At 50.5% G+C, this 22,223-nt stretch overlaps 1 protein-coding gene across 3 annotated transcripts in view; it reads right to left on the bottom strand.

Annotated features, from left to right (window-relative positions):
- The window catches only part of CEP41 (centrosomal protein 41), a 91,718-nt gene that overhangs the window by 2,599 nt on the left and 66,896 nt on the right, over positions 1 to 22,223 (bottom strand). For all 3 annotated transcript variants that reach the window (XM_029616032.1, XM_029616031.1, XM_029616030.1), the window contains exons 9-10: positions 18,562 to 18,676; positions 17,446 to 17,664 (exon numbers count right to left, since the gene is read on the bottom strand). In XM_029616032.1, the coding sequence (XP_029471892.1) occupies positions 17,446 to 17,664; positions 18,562 to 18,676 (334 nt within the window). The remainder of the gene's footprint in view (positions 1 to 17,445; positions 17,665 to 18,561; positions 18,677 to 22,223) is intronic.

Genomic DNA, 22,223 nt, shown 5'->3' with positions numbered 1-22,223 from the left:
GAAATCCTACGCACAGAACAAATTGCCACAAGGAACACTGTTTTCGAGGTCAGCAACTGCAAGGATAGAGTACATAGTGGTCTAAACGTAGGGCCTGCAAAAACATCCAAAACCAAATTAAAGCTCCATAGGGGCACCGGAAACCAAAAAGGAGGAGAAAGATGTTTCACTCCTTTCAGAAAACGGCCACATCAGGATGAGCTGACAAGGATCCATGAAATAGGCGAGAGTCATTATTTGCACCTTTAAGGAATTGAAAGCCAAGCCTTTATTCAAGCCATCATGCAAAATTCCAAAATGAGCGGAATCCTGACCAAGGAAGGAAGAGTACCTCGATCCTCACACCAGGTCTCAAACACTCTCCAAACCCACATATAAGCCAAGGAAGTGGAGAACTTTCTAGTTCTTAGCAAGTGGAAATCACTGCCGCAGCATATCTATGTTTCAGCAAGCGAGCCCTTACAAGGGCCATACTGTAAGACAAAATCTAGTTGGATCTTCGTGAAGAACAGGTCCCTGGCTCCAACAGGTTCCTGTGCGCTGGAAGTCGAAGAGAAAAATCCACCAGGAGCCTCTGCAGATTTGCATATCAGTCTCCTGGGCCAATCTGGATCGACCAACAGCACCATCCCTCTGTGGTGTTCGATCCTTCAAATCAGTCTGCTCAACATGGGGCATGGAGGAAAGGCATACAGCAACTTGCCTTCTGGCCACTCCTGCACTAGGGCATCAATCTCCAATGACTTCCTCCTGCGGCAGAAGAAACATAAGAACACAAGAACATAAGAAAATGCCATACTGGGTCAGAACAAGGGTCCATCAAGCCCAGCATCCTGCCTCCAACAGTGGCCAATCCAGGCCACAAGAACCTGGCAAGTACCCAAAAACCAAGTCTATTCCATGTTACCATTGCTAATGGCAGTGGCTATTCTCTAGGTGAACTTAATAGCAGGTAATGGACTTCTTCTCCAAGAACGTATCCAATCCTTTTTTAAACACAGCTATACTAACTGCACTAACCACATCCTCTGGCAATAAATTCCAGAGTTTAATTGTGCGTTGAGTAAAAAAGAACTTTCTCCGATTAGTTTTAAATGAGCCCCATGCTAACTTCATGGCGTGCCCCCTAGTCTTTCTACTATCCGAAAGAGTAAATAACCGATTCACATCTACCCGTTCTAGACCTCTCATGATTTTAAACACCTCTATCATATCCCCCCTCAGTCGTCTCTTCTCCAAGCTGAAAAGTCCTAACCTCTTTAGTCTTTCCTCATAGGGGAGTTGTTCCATTCCCCTTATCATTTTGGTAGCCCTTCTCTGTACCTTCTCCATCGCAATTATATCTATTTTGAGATGCGGCTACCAGAATTGTACACAGTATTCAAGGTGCGGTCTCACCATGGAGCGATACAGAGGCATTATGACATTTTCCGTTTTATTCACCATTCCCTTTCTAATAATTCCCAACATTCTGTTTGCTTTTTTGACTGCTGCAGCACACTGAACCGACGATTTCAATGTGTTATCCAGTATGACACCTAGATCTCTTTCTTGGGTTGTAGCACCTAATATGGAACCCAACATTGTGTAATTATAGCATGGGTTATTTTTCCCTATATGCATCACCTTGCACTTATCCACATTAAATTTCATCTGCCATTTAGATGCCCAATTTTCCAGTCTCACAAGGTCTTCCTGCAATTTATCACAATCTGCTTGTGATTTAACTACTCTGAACAATTTTGTGTCATCTGCAAATTTGATTATCTCACTCGTCGTATTTCTTTCCAGATCATTTATAAATATATTGAAAAGTAAGGGTCCCCAATACAGATCCCTGAGGCACTCCACTGTCCACTCCCTTCCACTGAGAAAATTGTCCATTTAATCCTACTCTCTGTTTCCTGTCTTTTAGCCAGTTTGCAATCCACGAAAGGACATCGCCACCTATCCCATGACTTTTTACTTTTCCTAGAAGCCTCTCATGAGGAACTTTGTCAACGCCTTCTGAAAATCCAAGTATACTATATCTACCGGTTCACCTTTATCCACATGTTTAGTAACTCCTTCAAAAAAGTGAAGCAGATTTGTGAGGCAAGACTTGCCCAGGGTAAAGCCATGCTGACTTTGTTCCATTAAACCATGTCTTTCTATATGTTCTGTGATTTTGATGTTTAGAACACTTTCCACTATTTTTCCTGGCACTGAAGTCAGGCTAACTGGTTTGTAGTTTCCCGGATCGCCCCTGGAGCCCTTTTTAAATATTGGGGTTACATTTGCTATCCTCCAGTCTTCAGGTACAATGGATGGTTTTAATGATAAGTTACAAATTTGTACTAATAGGTCTGAAATTTCATTTTTTAGTTCCTTCAGAACTCTGGGGTGTATACCATCCGGTCCAGGTGATTTACTACTCTTCAGTTTGTCAATCAGGCCCACCACATCTTCTAGGTTCACCGTGATTTGATTCAGTCCATCTGAATCATTACCCATGAAAACCTTCTCCATTACGGGTACCTCCCCAACATCCTCTTCAGTAAACACCGAAGCAAAGAAATCATTTAATCTTTCCGCGATGGCCTTATCTTCTCTAAGTGCCCTTTCACATTATGCAAAGACACCAACAGGTCTAGGAATGAGAGATCCCAGCAATTCCGAATCAGCTGAAACGCCTTGTCTGAGAACGCCCACGCTCCTGGGTCAAGACCTTCCCTACTAAGAAAGTCTGCTCTTACTTTGTCTGCTGGGAGTGGCAGGGAGACTCCATGAACATGTCAAGGAACACTGTGAAACTCCATCGCATAACTTTCTCACATCACTTTCAGGACCCACTGATCTGATGTGATTTCATCCCACCTCTGATAAAAGAGAGAGAGAGGCATCCCACTATTTCCTGTTCCCGGGGTGGGTCAGCAAACCTTCATTGGGAAGCTCGGGAGATGCCCGTCTGGGACGAAAGGATTGAGACCTACCGAAAGGTCGAGTCCGCTGAAAGGTTGCTCCTCTATAGGGTCAAAAACGCTCGGATCCTCAAACACGACCTCTCATGTTAAAGGAGTGCTGCGTCTGCTTCTTATCCTCTGGCAAACAAGGAACCGGAGATTGCCCCACTTACTGGCCAGTTCCTCCACCTCACTCCCAAATAAAGTGAGCCTTTAAAGGGCAATTTGGTGAGGTTCGCCTTGGAGGTCACATCGGCCGACCAATTTCTCAATCATAATTGACGTCTGGCTGCTACTATAGAAGCCATCCCTTTGGCTGAAGTGTGGACCAAATTATAGCCTGCATTTGCCAAGAAGCTTACCCTGGAGCTTACCCCAGAGTCATCAACCTTATGGGAGAGAAGCAAACAAGAGTGAGCTATCAAGGAACAACAAGAAGTGATCTGCAAGGTCATTGCCACTGCTTCAATGCTTGCTTAAAGATAGACTCAGTCTTTTTATCATGAGCATCCTTCAAGGCCGCTCCTCCTTCCACAGGAATAGTAGTCCACTTGGAGACTGCACACACAAGTGCATCTACCTTCGGAAAATGTAAGCGCTCTCTTAGCACTGGATCCAGAGGGTACAGGCCTTCCAAAACCCTATCCCCCTTTGAAATTAGCCTCTGAGATGCCCCACTCAAGATCAATCAATTCTTGAATGGCCTCCATCATGCAAGGAAAACAAGATGGATTTCTCTTCGGCTCAGACCCGGAATCTTCCTCAGGAACCCCGAGCATTTCCAAGGTCTGGGAAATCAGAGCTAGCAGTTCATTGCTATGAAAGAACCATAGCATAGTTCTATATGGTTCTAATCCTGGAGGAATTTCACCATCCTCAAGAGTCAGGATTGGCACCATCATCCATGCCATCCGGATCTCTATTTGGAAGACCCACTGCCACTCCAGGAGTACTCTGGCATTTAACAGAAGGTCCAGGGTTCTTACCTGCGCCTCTGCTCTGGGAGCATTGAACAGGGTTGAAGACTGTGTCTGAAGAAAAGAATGCACCCCTGGAAAAATTCTATCCATAAAAAAGTAGTATCCAAACCAGGAAGCACCTGAGGTGTACTCAATGAGCTACCATCCCCTGCTGAGAAACCAGCTAGGGGAAGTCTAAATTCAGGCGCCTGAGTTGTCTTTCCCCAGACCTACATCCGGCTGGGAAGAACCAGGTTTAGTGAAATCAGAGGAAGATAATTCTTCCTGAGCCTCCAAACAGCGCTGTCTGAGATGCCCTAATATAAAGGAAAATTAGTTCTTACCTGTTAATTTTCGTTCCTGTAGTACCACGGATCAGTCCAGACCATGGGTTGAGTCTCCTGTCCAGCAGATGGAGACAGACCAAAACTGATAGGGTATCCTATATCAGGACAGAGCTTACCCTGCAGCCCTTCAGTATAACCATTGTCAAAGCAGATAAGAACAAAGATAACCAAGAAAAAAGATCAAGAAAAAAGATCAAGCAAGTAACTGAAAAACTCAAGTGAGTAACAAACTAAGCCATTACAAACACTGAAAGACCTCTGGATAAGAATGCTCTTGCATATCCTCGATCATCAAATACAGATGCTTCCGGTGTCCATAAGACAATAGGTAACTTTCTTTCAGAGACCTGTAGAAAAGAGCTTCGAGTGGTCGGCAGAAAAAAAGGAAAAAAACAGGGAAGGGTGTCTGGATTGATCCGTGGTACTACAGGAACGAAAATTAACAGGTAAGAACTAATTTTCTTTTCCCTGTACGTACCCGGATCAGTCCGACCATGGGATGTACCAAAGCTTCCCTAAAACGAGTGGGAACGAGACAGTCCCGCTCAAAGCACCTACCAACCGAAAGTACCAAAAACCGGTGCTCGCACATCAAGATGGTAATGACGAGCAAAGGTATGCAGGGATTTCTATGTTGCAGCCCTGCATATTTCCTGTGGAGAGACCGATTGACTCTCTGCCCATGAAGTAGCCTGAGAACGTAAAGAATGAGCTTTTAAACCCTCAGGAACCTCCAGACCTTGGCAGATATAGGCCGACGAAATCGCCTCCTTCAACCACCGGGCAATAATGGTCTTAGAAGTCTGTTTGCCCCTATTTGGACCACTCCAGAGAACAAAAAGGTGATCTGAGATCCGAAAGTCATTGGTGACCTGGAGACAGCGCAGTAACACGTGTTTCACGTCAAGTCAGCGAAGACCGCCCCCGATGGAACTCGCGATGTCCTCAGGAGAGAACGAGGGAAGCTCTACCGACTGATTGACATGAAAGGAAGAGACAACCTTTGGTAAGAAGGAAGGAACAGTTTTGAGAGAAACTCCCGAATCAGAAAACCACAGGAAGGGCTCCCGACAGGACAGCGCTTGAATCTCTGACACCTGCCGAGCGGAACAAATAGACACAAGAAAGACTGTCTTGAGCGTAAGATCCTTGAGAGTAGCCCGACGGAGGGGTTTGAACAGAGCCACACAGAGAGCCCGAAGGACCAAATTGAGACTCCAGGATGGACAAGTGGCCGGGACGGGCGGCCTCAAATGCTTGGCATCCTTGAGGAACTGAACCACGTCTGGGTGAGACGCCACGGTGTGACCTTCCACCCGACCTAGGAGAGAACCAAGAGCAGATACTTGGACGCGCAACGAGCTGAAGGAAGTCCCTTGGAAAGACCCTTCTGAAGGAAAGAAAGGACGACCAAGACCGGGGCCGAGCGCACCGAAACACCCAATTCAGCACAGACATTCTCAAAGACTTTCCAGACGCGAACATAAGCCAACGAAGTAGAAGACTACCTGAAGGAGGGTAGAGATAACTTCCTCTTTATATCCCTTCAGTCTCAGTCTCCTCCATTCAAAAGCCAGGTCGCTAGACAAAAGCGATCTGCCTGGTCGAAAAATACGGGACCCTGCCGTAGCAGGCTTGGGAGATGACAGAGACGAAGAGGTCCGTCCGTCGCCAGGTTTACCAGATCCACGAACCATGGCCTGCAGAGCCATTTGGGAGCCACCAGAATGACCGGCCCTTTGTGGAGTTCTATTCGTCGAAGAACTTTGCTCACGAGAGGCCAGGGAGGAAACACGTAGAGGAGGATGTCGTGAGGCCACGGGAGAGCCAGAGTATCCACTCCCTCCGAACAGTGCTCCCTCCAGTGGCTGAAGAACCTGTTGGCTTTGGCATTGCTCAAGGTTGCCATGAGATCCAGGTGAGGGGGGTCCCCACCTTTTGATGATCAGCTCAATCGCTCTGTCCGAGAGCTCCCACTCGCCGGGATCGAGACGCTGGCCACTCAAGAAATCGGCTTGCATGTTCTCCTTGCCCGCTATGTGAGAGGCTGCCAGACATTCCAGATGACGCTCCGCCCAGGCAAGGAGCCGGCTGGCTTCCAAGGCTACCAGGCGACTCCAGGTGCCCCCCTGCTGACTGATGTAAGCCACCGTAGTGGAGTTATCTGAGAGGACTCTTACCGCCCTACCACGTAATAGAGGAAGAAAAACTTGAAGAGCCAGATGGACCACCCGGGCCTCCAGACGATTGATGTGCCAGCGGGACTGGACCGGTGACCAGGAACCCTGCGTGGCCTGGGACTGGCAGCCCGTCCCCCAGCCGGAGAGACTGGCATCTGTCGTGACTATAATCCACTGTGGAGTCTGAAGGGGCATTCCCCTCAGGAGGTGCAGCAGCGAAAGCCACCACTGTATGTCAAGCAACAGTAGAGTCCGAAAGTGAGAGAATCGTCTGAAACTGTTCCGACACCGGCTGCCAACGGGACAGCAAAGCTCTCTGTAAAGATCGCATATGCGCAAAAGCCCAAGGAACCAGGTCGATGGTGGAGGCCATGGTCCCCAGGACCTGAAGGTAATCCCACGCCGTTGGAAACGTGAGCGAGAGCAGGTTGCGCATTTGATCCATAAGCTTGGACGCCCGAGCGTGTGGCAGGAACACCTTGCCGACCTGGGCATCAAAGCACGCCCCCAGAAATTCCAACACCTGAGACGGTAGATTGCTTTTGGGGAAATTGACTATCCACCAGAGAGAGGTAAGGAGAGCAAGGACCTGGTCGACTGCCTGTCGACAAAGAATCTCCGACTTGGCCCGCATGAGCCAGTCGTCCAGGTAAGGATGGGCCAGAACTCCTTCCCGCCGGAGGGCGGCTGCCACCACCACCATGACCTTGGTAAAAGTGTGCGGCGCCATGGCTAGACCGAAAGGCAACGCCCGGAACTGAAAATGCTGGTCCAGGATGTGGAAGTGCAGTTATCTCTGATGCTCGTGACGAATTGGGATGTGTAAGTAAGCCTCCGTCAGGTCGAGGGAGGCCAGATATTCGCCGGAGTGAACAGCCACTATGACCGCCCTCAGGGTCTCCATCCGAAAATGTGGTACCTTGAGGGCCCGATTGACTCTCTTGAGGTCCAAAATTGGACGGAAGGAACCGTCCTTTTTTGGCACTACGAAGCAGATGGAATACTGGCCGGCGCCAAGTTCGTCCGTCGGGACTGGGACAATAGCCTCCAGTCCGCGGAGTCTGGTGAGGGTTTGATCCACGGCATCCCGCTTCAGCCTTAGGCAAGGAGAGACTACGTACAGATCCGGCAGATCTCGAGCAAACTCTAAAGCGTAACCGTGTCTTATAATCTCGAGAACCCACTGGTCCAATATAATTTTGGCCCATTCCCCGTAAAACCGGGAGAGACGACCACCGAGGTTGGGGACAGGGAAATGGGCCAACCGAATCTCATTGGGGGGGCTGGCTTGGGCGTAGTACGTTGAGAGGCGCCATCCCAGAAGGACCGGCGGCCTCGAAAGGACTGAGACCAAGATTGAGATCTGGATGGATAGCCCCTAGTAGAGGTCCCTCGTGCCCGCACAGTGTATCTACGTTGGCCCCTGAAGCGGGTATGAGAGGGAACAAAAGCGCTCGATTGTTTCGGATGGTCCTCAGGCAGCTTATGGACCTTGTTCTCACCCAAGGAATTGATAAGCTGCTCAAGGTCCTCGCCATAAAGCAACTTACCCTTAAAAGGCAAAGTGCCCAACCAAGACTTGGACGATGGATCCGCCGACCAAGTACGTAACCAGAGGAGTCATCTGGCCGAGACCGCCGAAGCCATCGCCTTTGCCTGGACTCGGAGTAGATCATACAGGGCATCTGCCCCATACGCAATGGCGCCATCCAATCGTTCAGCCTGCTCCGCCTCTGTAGACGGGAGTCCTGGGTGCCGAGTAATTGTGTTGTACCCACCTAAGGCTTGCCCGCTGCATGAGACTGCTGCAGATCGTCGCCCGAACTCCCAGGGCCAGAATCTCGAAAATGCGTTTAAGTTGGAATTCAAGCTTGCGATCCTGCACATCCTTTAGGGCTGCAGCTCCCACCACAGGAATGGTGGTATGCTTGGTAACAGCGGAGACTGAAGAATCCACTGTGGGAATTTTCAGCATGTCCAGGCAATCCTCAGGGAGAGGATAGAGATTGTCCATGGCTCTCTCTATGCAAAGCCCCGCTTCGGGAGCCTCCCATTCCCGAAGGAGCAGCAATGTGTGCATAGGATGGAAGGGAAAAGCGCAGGCTGGAGACCGAAGTCCCGCCAGGACCGGATCCATATGTGCAGGCAGAGTGGCCGTAAGAGAATCTGCTGGGGGCTCCTCGATCCCTAACTCCTGAAGAACGAAGGGAATGAGGAGCTCCAGTTCTTCCCACTGAAATAGCCGTAGCACCCGGGGGTCATCCCCCTCCAGGGGGGGGCGTCTCCGCCAGCTCCGCATCCGGATCCTGGACCGGAGCTACCAGAGAGGCCGGGGGGTCCGGGGGCGGCCCCCGGAACCATCCGCACCCTGACGGACCCCTGAGGATCCGGAGCCGCAGGAGCGAGCAGAGGGGGCATCCGCAGAATCTTGGCCAGGAGGGGACCTGAGGAAGGGTCCTCCTACTCCTGCAAGCTGGCCAGATAAGATTTGTGCATTAAAAGCACAAACTCTGAAGTAAAACGTGGCCTGGACTTGCAGGAGGGGAGTGGGGGCGGGGGGGGGGGGGGGAGGGGGGGTCAGGGACCACATTGTGGGGCTGCACGGGACTTAAATCGGGGGGGGGGGGGGGGGGGGGGGGGGCTGCCGAAATTGAATCTTCACCCCCCTGCAGCCCCGAATCGGGGGCTGCCGAAACACCCAAAATGGCCACCGTTCCCATGGTTTTGTCGACCCGGGAACGGCCTAGCCATGCGGTGTGAGGAGCGTCCGCAGGCTTGATTTTTTGCCGCTGGCGGGGAGGGACCTTCCCCACCCGGCAGACACCTGGAACAAAGTCCTTCGCACGAGAGGCGCGATGCAGGCTCCCCACATGCAGTGAGATCGCGGCATCCTCTGACAGGAGAAGCCGCGAGCAGAAAGAAAATCAGCTGGGCTGTGCTGCCGGGAGGAGCGGAGGCAGCAGGTCGAACCCTGCACGCTCCTCCAGAAAAAAAACCTCGGCTGCTGACTAGGTTAGTAAAAATGCCCAATGCAGAAGTACACTTTTATTTCAGTCAATTTCCTTTTCTTTCTATTTTTTTTTTTTTTTTTACTGGTAGTACTGTAGCTAGGGGAATGGAACCTCCCTAGGGGTACTGCTGGGGAAGAGACGTCCTGGAGCAAGGCAGCCAGGTAAGGGAGAGTGACTGGACCACCAGTTTCACCCCACCTACGGACCACTGGGAAAAGGACCTAGGCTACGGAATGTAAACAGTTATGATGGCGTTATGTATATAGTATCTGACTTTGTATATACAGTTATTTTGACGATTCCGAATGACAGTATATAAAACTCATTAAATAAACAAATAAATAAATGCAGAGACAATTCCATGTACTTTTTTTTTTTTTTAAGTAAAAGACAATAAAGTACTTGCTTGATCTTTACAAAAGAAAAGAAGGAGATAACCCGCCGAAGAGGGCTAACTAAGACAGATCAGGGAATCGCATCTGCTGGAGACAGACAAATACTGAAGGGCTGCAGGGTAGGCTCTGTCCTGATATAGGATACCCTTACAGTTTTGGTCTGTCTCCATCTGCTGGACAGGAGGCTCAACACATGGTCTGGACTGACAGGGAACAGACAGTTAAAGAGAAGGGCGCTTAGGCTTCTTAGGTATAGGCGCCATTATGGCCAACAGTGTGCTGAGCAGCGGCTGGGGGTGTACATCTATTTTTTTTGGGGAGGGGAGGGCATGTATATTCTTCCAATTTAGGCACCCAAAAATTAGGCATCCAACACTTAGGTGACACACACCTAGGTGCCTAACTAGGCGTCCAAGACTTAGTCATCCCAAAGATAAGCATCCTAAAAAACGTAAGTGCTCAGTACACTTGTGTGCACAGGTAAGCGTGCGGCCACTACAGCGCCACGTAACTTGGATGCACAGACTATAAGGCTCGACTGTGCATCCAAACATTGGGTGCACAACCTGGCGCACAACTAGACACACATGCCAAACCAATAATCCTGTAGAGGGCAGCCTGAGAAAGCGCGCAAAATGCTGTTGCGGCCTACCACACGGAGTGCAGCGAAAAAGCCTCAGAGCGGGGCCTAGCCTAAGGAAGCTGCTCAACCAGCCAGGCTGCCCATGTGCTTCGACCTCCAACAGAGCGGGACGAACGGCGCGCTGAGCATGGAGACCGGGGGAAGGAGAAAGCCTATGCAACAAAAGCCTTCTAAGTATTGTATATTACATTTTTTTTTTTTTTTAAACTTACCGGCACTCAGCCTTACCCAGCTGAGTACAAAGACTGTCTCCGGCTGCAGGGGGAGAGGGCGTGTACCATCACCACCGTGCTCGGCAGCTAAGTCCACGCTGGCTGAAAACCAGCTACCGGACTAACGCACTCATCTGAGGGACCACGGAAATCACTTCAGGAATTCTCAACTGGGGGAGGAACCATTTGGTATCACCGCAGAAGAGTGGTGCACATTTATTTCCTTAATTCTCCTTTCTCAGAATGAAGCAATCCCCAGTAGGGAGATGTACGTTCACCACCTGCTGAATGCGGAGAATACTGGCAGGTTGATGTCACTGCAGGGGTATATATACTGTGAAGTCAGCTTGCTCCATCTCCATCTGCTGGTAGAGGTGCATAACCCACTTGTTCTGGATTCATCTGACTAGATGCTAAGAAACATGAGCTTTTTGTTCAGGAATTATGTTCCAGCTCTCACAATACAGGAAAAATCCTTTTTTAAAGAAAACTGCTGTTCAAAGATTTGACAGACTGCATTTCACGAGGAAGGGGGAGCATCCTATAAAATTTCACATCATAATTTCCGTTTCTATGTTCCTTATCTGCATACATCCCTTCTTATACAGAGCCAGACAACATAAACTGCTCTATTATGCATGTTTCATTCCACTTATAATATTAAAACAATTAGGAAAAAGCAGAGAGCCAGTGATAAGGGTTAATAAGCGCAGCATTGTGATGGGGAGCTCTGGACTAGCCGAGATGGAAAAAAGAAACAGACTTGCCAGAGAAATTCTAGATTTTGCCTTCCATTTTTCAAATAGATTCTTACTCTGAACCCCTGCCCATATGTTAACATGTAGGCTCTACACCCTTCTGAATAGACCAGGCAAAAGCTGAGTGCATGATTATTTATGTCTGATGCAACAAATGAAATGGATTTCTAAATACTTGACAACCTCATCCAAAGGAAAGGAAAATTGGTTCTTATCTGCTAATTTTCGTTCCTGTAGTACCACGGGTCAGTCCAGACCGTGGGTGGAGCCTCCTGTCCAGCAGATGGAGACAGACCAAAACTGTAAGGGTATCCTATATCAGGGCAGAGCCTACCCTACACCCCTTCAGTATAAAGCACTTTCAAAGCAGATATGATGTCCCAAGGATCAAGCAAGCAACAAGGAAAAAACTGGTAAATCTAACAAGTGAACAATTGAAAGAATTCTGAATGAACAAACGCTCTTAATTAAAATATTGTATTTTCATCTATAAGATGCTTCCGGTGCTTTGAGTAAGAATAGAAAAAAGTCAGATAATTGAAAACCTGTAGATAAAAGAGAACCTTCGAGCGGATGTAACAGATCTAGTAGGGGAGGGTGTCTGGACTGATCCGTGGTACTAGAGGAATGAAAATTAGCAGGTAAGAACCAATTTTCCTTTCCCTGTACGTAACTGGATCAGTCCAGACCGTGGGATGTACCAAAGCTTCCCTAAACGGGGGGGACCAAGACAGTCCCGCTCAAAGAACCTGCCACCCGAAGGAGCCAAGAACGGGAGCCTGCACATCAAGACGGTAATGACGAGCAAAAGTATGCAGGGACTTCCAAGTAGCTGCCCTACATATTTCCTTCGGAGAGACCTATTAACTCTCCACCCAAGAAGTAGCCTGAGATTGTAAGGAATGAGCTTTTAAGCATTCCGGTACTGGTTGACCCTTACAGATGTAAGCTGATGCAATGGCCTCCTTTATCCAATGCGCAATAGTGGCCTTGGAAAGCCTTATTACCTTTATTTGGACCACTCCACAGAACAAACAAGTGATCAGAGACCCGGAACTCATTTGTAACCTGAAGGTAACGCAGCAAAATCCATTTCACATCTAGGCACCGTAGATTACCCCCAGATGTGTTTGCTACTTCTGTAGAAGAAAAGGCTGGAAGTTCCTTGGACAGACTGACATGAAAAGAAGACACGACCTTTGGCAAGAAAGAGGGTACCGTCTTAAGGGATACCCCTGAAACCGAGAAACATAGAAAAGGTTCCCTGCACGACAGCGCTTGGAGCTCTGAGACCCTTCTGGCAGAACAAATGGACACCAAGATGACGGTTTTGAGAGTCAAATCCTTAAGCGTAGCCCGCCTTAAAGGTTCAAAAGAAGCTTCGCAGAGAACCCAGAGAATCGAGTTAAGACTCCACGAGGGACAAGTAACCCGGACCGGAGGATTCAAGTGCTTGGCTCCCTTGAGGAAACGGACGATATCTGGATGAGCTGCCACTGAGTAACCGTCAATGGTACCTAAGAGGGAACCGAGAGTGGAGACCTGCACTCGCAAGGAACTGAAAGACAAACCCTTGGAGAGACCGTTCTGGAGAAAGCAAAGGACCTGGGAAACCAGAGCTTTATGAGCCAATACACCCGAGGCGGCACACGCATTTTTGAAAACCTTCCATACTTGGACATAAGCAAGTGAGGTAGTCGGCTTCCTAGCCAGTAACAGAGTGGATATAACTTCTTCCTTATATCCCTTCTTTCTCAATCTTCGCCGTTCAAAAGCCAGGCCGCCAGACAGAAGCGATCTGCCTGATCAAAAAATACGGGACCCTGCTGAAGACGATGGGGAAGATGACCGAGGCGGAGATTCACGAAGTCCGCAAACCATGGTCTGCGGGGCCATTCTGGTGCCACTAGAATGACGGGACCGCGATGAAGCTCGATTCTTCGAAGCGCTTTGCCCACTAATGGCCAAGGAGGGAACACATACAGTAGAACGTCGTGGGGCCAGGGGAGGACCAGGGCATCCACCCCTTCCACGCAATGTTCCCATCTGTGGCTGAAGAACCGGGGAGCTTTCGCATTGCTCACGGTGGCCATCAGATCCAAGTGAGGGGGACCCCACCTGCGGAGGATCAGGTTCATCGCTTCGTCCGACAACACCCACTCGCCGGGGTCTAACCGCTGGCAACTGAGGAAATCCACCTGAATGTTCTCCTTCCCCGCAATATGGGACGCAGCTAAGCGCTCTAGGTAACACTCCGCCCAGGCAAAGAGCTTGCTAGCTTCCAGAGCGACTAGGCGACTCCTGGTGCCCCCCTGTTGATTGATGTAGGCTACCGTGGTGGAGTTGTCCGATAGGACCCGCACCGCCTTGTGAAGGAGTAAGGGAAGGAAAGCCTTGAGAGCCAGGTGAACTGCTCGAGCTTACAATCGATTGATGTGCCAGCGAGATTGGACCAGAGACCAATACCCCTAAGTAGACTGGGTCTGAGACACAGCTCCTCAGCCGGAGAGGCTGGAGTCTGTTGTTACCACAATCCACTGCGACGTCTGAAGGGAAACCCCCTTCCGAAGATGGGCAGGCGATAGCCACCAATGCAGTTCGACGACGGTAGACTCGGAGAGCAGGAGGGGCGTCCGAAACTGTTCTGATATCTGTTTCCAGCAGGATAGCAAGGCTTTCTGTAACGTACGCATATGCGCAAACGCCCAAGGGACCAGATCGATAGTGGAAGCCATGGATCCCAGAACTTGAAGATAGTCCCAGGCCGTTGGCAGGGCAAGGGAGAGAAAATTGCGCACTTGGTCCCTGAGTTTGAGCGATCGGACCTCCGGAAGAAACACCTTGCCGACTCGAGTGTCGAATTGCGGCCCCAGAAATTCAAAAGTCTGGGATGGTTGAAGTTTACTCTTGGGAAAGTTGATGACCCACCCCAGAAAGGTCAGACAAGACAGGACCTTGCTGACCGCCAGCTTGCAAAGAGACTCTGATTTGGCTCGAATGAGCCAATCGTCCAGATAAAGGTGGACTAGCACTCCGTCTTGACGCAGGGTGGCCGCCACTACCACCATTACCTTGGTGAAAGTGTGCGGCGCTGTGGCGAGACCGAATGGGAGCGCTCAAAACTGAAAATGTTAGCCAAGTATCTCAAACCGAAGATACCGCTGATGATCGCAGCGAATCAGGATCCGCCGCTATCACTGCCCTCAAAGTTTCCATCCGAAAATGGAGAACCTTGCGAGCCCAGTTGACGCATTTGAGATCCAAAATTGGACGAAAGGAGCCCTCCTTTTTGGGAACGACAAAGTAGATGGAATATTGGCCGGACCCTTGTTCCTCCACTGTGACTGGGACTATGGCACCCAGATCCAGCAGCCTGCTCAGGATCTGTTCGACTGCAGGCCTCTTTCGACTTCCGCAGGGGAAATTAGGTGATGATCCGGTAGGTCTCAAGAAAATTCTAACGCATAGCCTTTTTCTATCACCTCTAGGACCCACTGATCCGTCATTATGTTGGCCCATTCCTCGAGAAACAGGGACAGTTGTCCATCTAAGTTTCGAACAGAGGAATGAGCCGGCTCCATTTCATTGGGAGGAGGATTTTGTGGCCGAGTGTTGCTGTCTACTATCCCTGAAGGGTCAGCGTCCCCGAAAGGAATGAGACCAGGATTGAGATCGGGAAGCATTACCTCTCGGAAAGGAACCCCGTGCTCTGACATTTAACCGGTGTTGCCCCCTGAATCAAGTGCGAGAGGGTAAGAAAGGCTTAGACTGTTTCGAGTGGTCCTCTGGCAACTTATGAACCTTATTTTCCCCCAGAGATTTGATAAGTTGCTCTAGGACCTCACCAAAAAGCAACTGTCCCTTGAAGGGAAGCGTTCCCAACTGCGCTTTGGAAGAGGCGTCTGCAGACCAATTTCTCAGCCAGAGGAGGCGTCTGGCTGAAACCGCAAAGACCATGGCTTTGGCTTGCACTCGCAGAAGATCGTAAAGAGCGTCCGCCCCATACGCAATCGCTCCTTCTAAGCGATCCGCCTGCTCCGCCTCTGCAGACGGGAGATCTTGGGTGCTGAGTAATTGCTGAACCCACCTAAGGCTTGCCCGTTGCATGAGACTGCTGCAGATTGTCGCCTGAACTCCCAAGGACAAGACCTCAAAGATGCGTTTGAGGTAAAATTCCAACTTACGGTCTTGGACATCCTTCAGAGCCATAGCCCCCACCACCGGGATGGTGGTGTGTTTGGTAACTGCCGAAACAGAGGAATCCACCTTGGGCATCTTTAGCAAATTCAAACAGTCCTCAGGGAGGGGGTAGAGCTTGTCCATAGCCCTACCCACTCGGAGTCCTGCCTCTGGGGACTCCCATTCCCTAAGAAGCATCAGCTTGTGCATAGGGTGAAATGGAAAAGTACATGGAAGAGCCCTAAGTCCCGCCAGGATCGGGTCCATGTTGGCAGGCATTGCGGCCGTAACTGTATCCGCAGGGGGCACCTCAATTCCCAGTTCCTGCAAGATGAAGGGAATGAGCGGTTCCAGTTCCTCCTTTTGAAATAAACGGAGGACCCAAGGATCGTCCCCCTGAAAGGGGGGGGGGGGGGTTAGGAAGCAAAGGATCAACATCCGGATCAGGAGTCAGGGCCGACAGCGGCTTGGGGGGGGGGGGGGGGTCTGGGAGGGCGGGACCCCCGGAACCACCCTGACCCTAACAGTGCCCTGTCCCTCCGTGCCTTTGGAGGTTGCGGAGGAGAAATTTGCAGGATTTTAGGCAGGGGGGGGCCAGGGATGAATCAACCTCCTGCTGTAAGCTAGCTAGATAGGACTTGTGCATAAGCAGCACAAACTCTGCGGAGAAACAAGAGACTTAGACTTCCCGGGGGGTGGGGGGGGGAGGCAAAAGTCAGGCACCCCCTCCGGGGAATGAGGGGGGCTCAAATCTGGTGGGGAAACTAAAGAATCGGGCCCACCTTCTTCCTGCACATCCAGTTCTGCATTAGAGCCTGCTTCTAAGATGGCTGCCGTTCCCGCAGTTTTTTGGGCTGGGAACGGCCTGGCCACGCGGCGTGGAACTCGCCCACGGGTCGCCGTGGACAAAGGGACCGATGAGGGACCCTCCCCACCTGGTAGGCACCCGTAAAGAGCCCTCCGCGGGAGAGCCGCATGGCAGGCTCCCCACGGGCCTTACAGGCGCTGGGACGCGGCATCAGTGCGGGAGAAAAAAAATCGCTGAAAAAGTAAAAACAGCTGAGGTGTGCAGGGCTATAGCCGTCAGACAGCGGAGGCAGCGACTGAACTCTGCACGCTGCCGGAGCTGTCCACAGTGCTTAAGAGGTATTAAAACCAAGCAAATTAGAAAACCAGCCCTGCCTGTACCCTTTTTTTTTTTTTTTTATAGCTCAGCAAATCCAGGGGAAAAAAACTCTCCCTCACAAGCCAAAGGGTACTGTTCAACAGTGGACAGCTAGCCAATGGGGGAGTGACTGGACCACCAGTATCACCCCAGATGGTCACCTGGAAAGAGGAGCCTAGGGTGAAAAAAGTGGAGGGCAAGCCCCCGCTAGGCTCCTAGCAGAGCGGAGAGACAGAACTGTCTCTGTGAGAAAAAAGGAGAAATCTTTCAAAGTCCTCTTTTTTTTATGACCAAGAATTAAATACTTGCTTGATCCAGACCAGAAAAGAAAGAAGATCCTCTCAGAGAAACTAAGGGAAGAAGAAGGAGGGGAACCATAGGATCAGCTGCCTGCATCTGCTGGAGACAGATGAATACTGAAGGGGTGTAGGGTAGGCTCTGTCCTGATATAGGATACCCTTACAGTTTTGGTCTGTCTCCATCTGCTGGACAGGAGGCTCAACCCACGGTCTGGACTCATCCGGGTACGTACAGGGAATGTTAGATTTGCTGCAAAACATCATTGCCCCATCATTGTAGGAGACTTACAAGTTATGGTGGAATATACTGTGTAGATACTGTTCTGGTGCACTACAATTTGAAAGCACTACTTACGGGAAGACTCTTTGGCTAGCAGCATCCGATCAAGGTGCTGCTGTAGCTTTTCAAGATCACTGGCTGAAAATCTCCACTTGTTCTCCGCAGGCAAAGATGGCTCTCTCGGCATGGAGCGCTTTCGAGTCATCCCACCCTGGTTTGGCTGCTGAAGACAAGTCTCAGGGAAGGAACCGGTGATTAACCCTTCAGGGAACTTCTGTGATATGATTTTGAGACCTGCAGGTAATGACATGGGCATCACAAGCCTCTCCCAGCAGATAGTATTCCTGCCTGTGTTCCCTTTAAGGCACACAGGATAGGGCTGCCTGCTGCTCATGCAGAGGACCTGAACTGGATTCTCAAGTCCAGGCTTCTGCTGCCCAGGCAGCATTCACAGCCCCTGGGGAAAGGAGTACTTGTTAATCAGGTTCCAGAAAGAGCTGCGACCTGTGGACTTCAGCCAAGAACTGTTGCTGCGATAACCGGGCTGAGTTGGGTGGCATATATAAAGCAGGGGAAATAACCCCCAAGCAGTTACAGCTGAAAGCTCAGAGCATCATAGCCCAACAGAGGCTAGATCTGATTGAGCCAACAGCCCAAAGAAGCAATAGGAAACTGTTGGACCAAAAAACAAAATATTGAGGAAAAGCCCAAGATAATTACAAAAGAATGCTGAGACTTGTTCTGAATGAGTTATAATCCCAAAGAGTAACAAGGAAAATACTGATAAAAAAAAAAAAAGTGGAATGGGGAGGAAGGAGAGGAGCTGCGCCCCTGAATGTCTCTGTAATGACTACTTCAATGCCAGGCTACAACCCACCTCCCTCCCCCCCCCCCCCAATAAAGCTGCTCTGATTTCTATTTGGAGCTGGGGGATAAGGAAGTGAGCATGTTACTGGCTCTAACATAGCATTTGCAGGTTCAACCGGGCAGAAGATTCCCCCATTTCATCCCAGTTAGCAAAAGCCCTGCTGGATCTGCTATGGGAGTGCCCGAGAGGGATAAGCACATGATGCACAAACACAAAACAAAAGGGTAAGACATCCTGGAAAATTTGCATCAGAAGAAAACTTGAAAAAAACCCCCCAAAAACCCCCAGATGCATCATGAAAGGTAGGCAGTAGAAGAGCTCACCCCCAGACAGCATGAACACATTCTCAAATCCTCTCTCACACATGGTGGTAGCAGCCTGGCTGGCTATCCTCTCATCTTCATCGTACAGGATAATAATCTTCCCGTGGGCATTCTTCTAAAAGCAGATGTGTTAAGGATCCCACTACTATCAATGTGATTAAGTTAGTAACTGCTCGATTCTGACAATTAACGCCGCACAAAAGCAACAAAATAAAAAGGGGCGGACAGAAGTCTCCACCTCCTCAGGAAGGGATTATTTACCCAGACAAGGACATCTTGCTGGTGGAGACGAGAATGGCTACAACATTGAATGACGAAAGAAAACTGGCCAAGCCTGCTCAAAATGTGTATATAAGGATATGATTGCTCCAAAAACTTTGGCTTTGTGCATTGGAAGGGAATGGGTTTGCACTATACTGCAGAGTACAGTGCAGATGCACAGAGGCATTTTTTTTTGCTGTGCCCTGGACTGCCACAAAGAGACAGCCATGACAAAAAGTTAGTTCCCTGTACGTACCCAGATCAGTCCAGACTCCTGGGTTTATTCATCCCCACCAGCAGATGGAGACATAGAAAGCCTCACTGACACTGCTTGAAAATCCGTGGTGCCACCTGCAGTAGCTCAGTATTTCTCTGTCTCCAGCAGATGGCGGGTGCGTAAACCTGCAGTTCCTTTTTTCTTTACCCTTGTCTTTTAGATTTTTTCTCTTTTTGGGTGAGCCTTCCTCCCAGGGACGGGGTTCTCCTTCTGGAACCTGTCTTGTTTGGTTGAGGTGGACCATTTGGGTCCAATTTGATACCGTGGGGTGTACATCTGGTGGTCCAGATTCCTCCCCCACGAGGCCGGCCGTGTGGCTTCCAGCCCTTCTCCTTTTTCTTGCAGGGGATTCGCTCCTTGTTTAAAATAGGCTGATTTGTGCTGGACAGCTCCTTTCAGCTTCAGAGGGAATCTCTCTGTTTCTGTTCTCTTTTTTAATACTTGTTTAAAGTTTAAAAAAAAAACAAGGAAGAGGAAGTCAGCTAAAGGGTAAGGCTCTGAGCAATCCTCCCCCCAGCGGGTCACGCCGATTTTTGCTCTCAGCTGTTTTTTCTTCTCTGTCAGCATGGTTCGCGGCTCGGCATGCCGCGCGTGTTGAGCCATTCCAGCGCGGCTCAGCCACTTGGGGCTGTGCTCGGGCTGCGTTTCGAGGGGGGAAGGACCCTTTCTCCTCCCGGGGGTTTCAAAACGCCGGCGCCTATGTAAGCACATGGCTGCTGCGGTCAGGCCATTTTTGCTGTCTTCCAAGGTCCCCGGGGCTGCCGGCTTCCCTGTGGCGGAAGCGGCGGCCATTTTGGAGCCAGATTCCCGTGAGCTGCCATTTTTGGAGGTGGAAAGGAATCACCCACCACGGCTGTCCCCGGTTCATCCCGGTCCCCCCGATGAGCAGGGGTCATCCGGAAGGCAGACCCGGCCCCCATTTTGCCTCCGGGTTCGCATCCTTTTTCGCCTGATTTTATTCTCCTGCTGCACCAAGCTTATCTGGCACAACAGGAGGATTTAGGGAGTTTACCTTTGCCTCTCGCTCCTCAGGACCCGGGTCTGCGGCCTTTGTGTTCCGATCCCAGGTCCGCGTGGCCGCGGGACGCCAGCATCCTGAGGGGGCCTAGCTCCAGGGGGCACAGGGAGCTTCACAGGGTCCGATCCCTCTGGCAGGGGCAGCGCCGGGTTCCTCAGTACCAGATCTGCTTGCTCGGGACCCGGAAAAAGACCCAGATCACGGAGATGACATTGACATGCCATCGGTGGCAGAAGGGGATGATCCCAAGATTCTTCGGTTATTCCGGAGGGAGGAGTTGGTTTCTTTGCTTCCACAAGTCCTTGAGGAGCTGGGTTTAAAACCCCCTCAAGAGGCTCCAGAATTGGATGGGGCGGATCCCGTTCTGGACAGTCTTTGGGCTCCTCCTTCCGCGTTCCTGTATCATAGGTCAGTGCGACAGTTGATTGAGCATGAGTGGGATTCCCCGGACTCCGGTTTGAGGGTAGGTAGAGCTATGGCCAAGCTCTAACCGTTTCCAAAACAAATCTTGGAGCTTTTTGCTCTTCTGCAGGTGAATGCGGCGGTTTCCGCGGTCACAAAAAAAAAGACTACGATTCCGGTGGAGGCGTCCGCGGCCCTCAAGGATGTACAGGATCAGAAGTTAGAGCTTCACCTTAAAAGAGTTTTTGAGAGTGCTGTCTTGGGACTTCGGGCTGCCGTGTGCTCCAGTTTTATGCAGAGAGCATGTCTGAGGTAGCTGCAGGATTTTCAGGATGCACCCCCTGGTTCCGACACTTCGGAGGCGGACCACGTAGAGGCGGTCGCGTATGTAGCGGATACACTGTATGACTTGGTGCGTTCGCTGTCCCGGGTTATGAGTTCAGCAGTAGCGGCCAGACGTTTACTTTGGCTCCGTCACTGGTCGGCGGATGTTTCTTCCACGGCCCGGTTAGGTTCTTTGCCTTTCAAGGGGCATCTTTTGTTTGGGGAGCAACTAGAACAGCTCATCAAACAACTCAGTGAGACAAAGGTACATAAGATGCCGGAGGACAGGCCAAGGAATCGCCAGGCGTTTCAATCCAGGTCCCGCTTCAGGGACGCCAGACGGTCTTGTTCTTCCAGAGGGCCTGTAGGGATGCAGCCACAAAGGACTTTTCAGCAACCGCAGGGAACGAATTGGGGTCAGTCCTTTTGCGGCGGGCGGCAACCTTTTCGAGCTCCCTTGGCGGGGGGGAGCAGCGGCTGCCAAGTCCCCCCAATGAAGTGAGGCCGGTTCACTCCGCCGTTCCCTATATAGGGGGCCGGCTGGCAGATTTTTACAGGGAGTGGACCAAAATCACGCAGGATCAGTGGGTCCTCTCCATGATAAGAGACGGTTACGCCTTCGATTTTGCACAATCCGTTCGAGACCTCTTCTTAGTCTCCCCTTGCGGGTTCTTGTCAAAGCGTCGAGCACTTCGGGAGACTTTGCGCAGGTTACGCGGTTTGGGAGCAGTGGTCCTGGTACCGCCTCACGAATGGGGCAGAGGTCGTTATTCCATCTATTTTGTTGTCCCGAAAAAGGAAGGAATGTTTCGACCCATTTTGGATCTCAAATCGGTCAACAGGTCCTTAAAGATTCCACGGTTTCGAATGAAAACGCTATGGTCGGTCATTGCGGTTGTACGCTCTCGGGCGTTTTTGGCCTCCCTGGATCTGATGGAAACATACTTGCATATCCCAATCCGTCCAGAGCATCAGGGTTCCTACGGTTCACGGTAATGGGTCAACATTTCCAATTCCAGGCTTTGTCTTTCATTCTAGTGATGGCTCCTCGCACTTTCACCAAGGTGATGGTGGTGGTGGTGGCGGCTCTACGACGTGAAGGGGTGTTGGTGCACCTTTATCTCGATGATTGGTTAATTTGGTAGAAATCGTTGGAAGGCTGCCGTTCGTCAGTTCAGAAGGTTGTTCACCTGTTGGAGTCTCTCGGCTGGGTGGTAAACCGGAAGAGTCACTTGGAGCCGTCCCAGGTGCTAGATTACCTCGGAGCTCGTTTCGATACGAGTCAAGGCAGGGTGTTTCTCACTCAGGAGAGGATGCTCAAACTGCAGGCGCAAGTTCGGCGCTTGTTGGCGTTGAAGATTCCGCGAGCCTGGGACTTCC

Source organism: Rhinatrema bivittatum, chromosome 9, assembly GCF_901001135.1.
Source record: "Rhinatrema bivittatum chromosome 9, aRhiBiv1.1, whole genome shotgun sequence".
Taxonomy (NCBI): Eukaryota; Metazoa; Chordata; class Amphibia; order Gymnophiona; family Rhinatrematidae; genus Rhinatrema; species Rhinatrema bivittatum.
The sequence above is the reverse complement of the archived record's forward strand: the minus strand, read 5'-3'. Positions and strand labels throughout refer to the sequence as shown.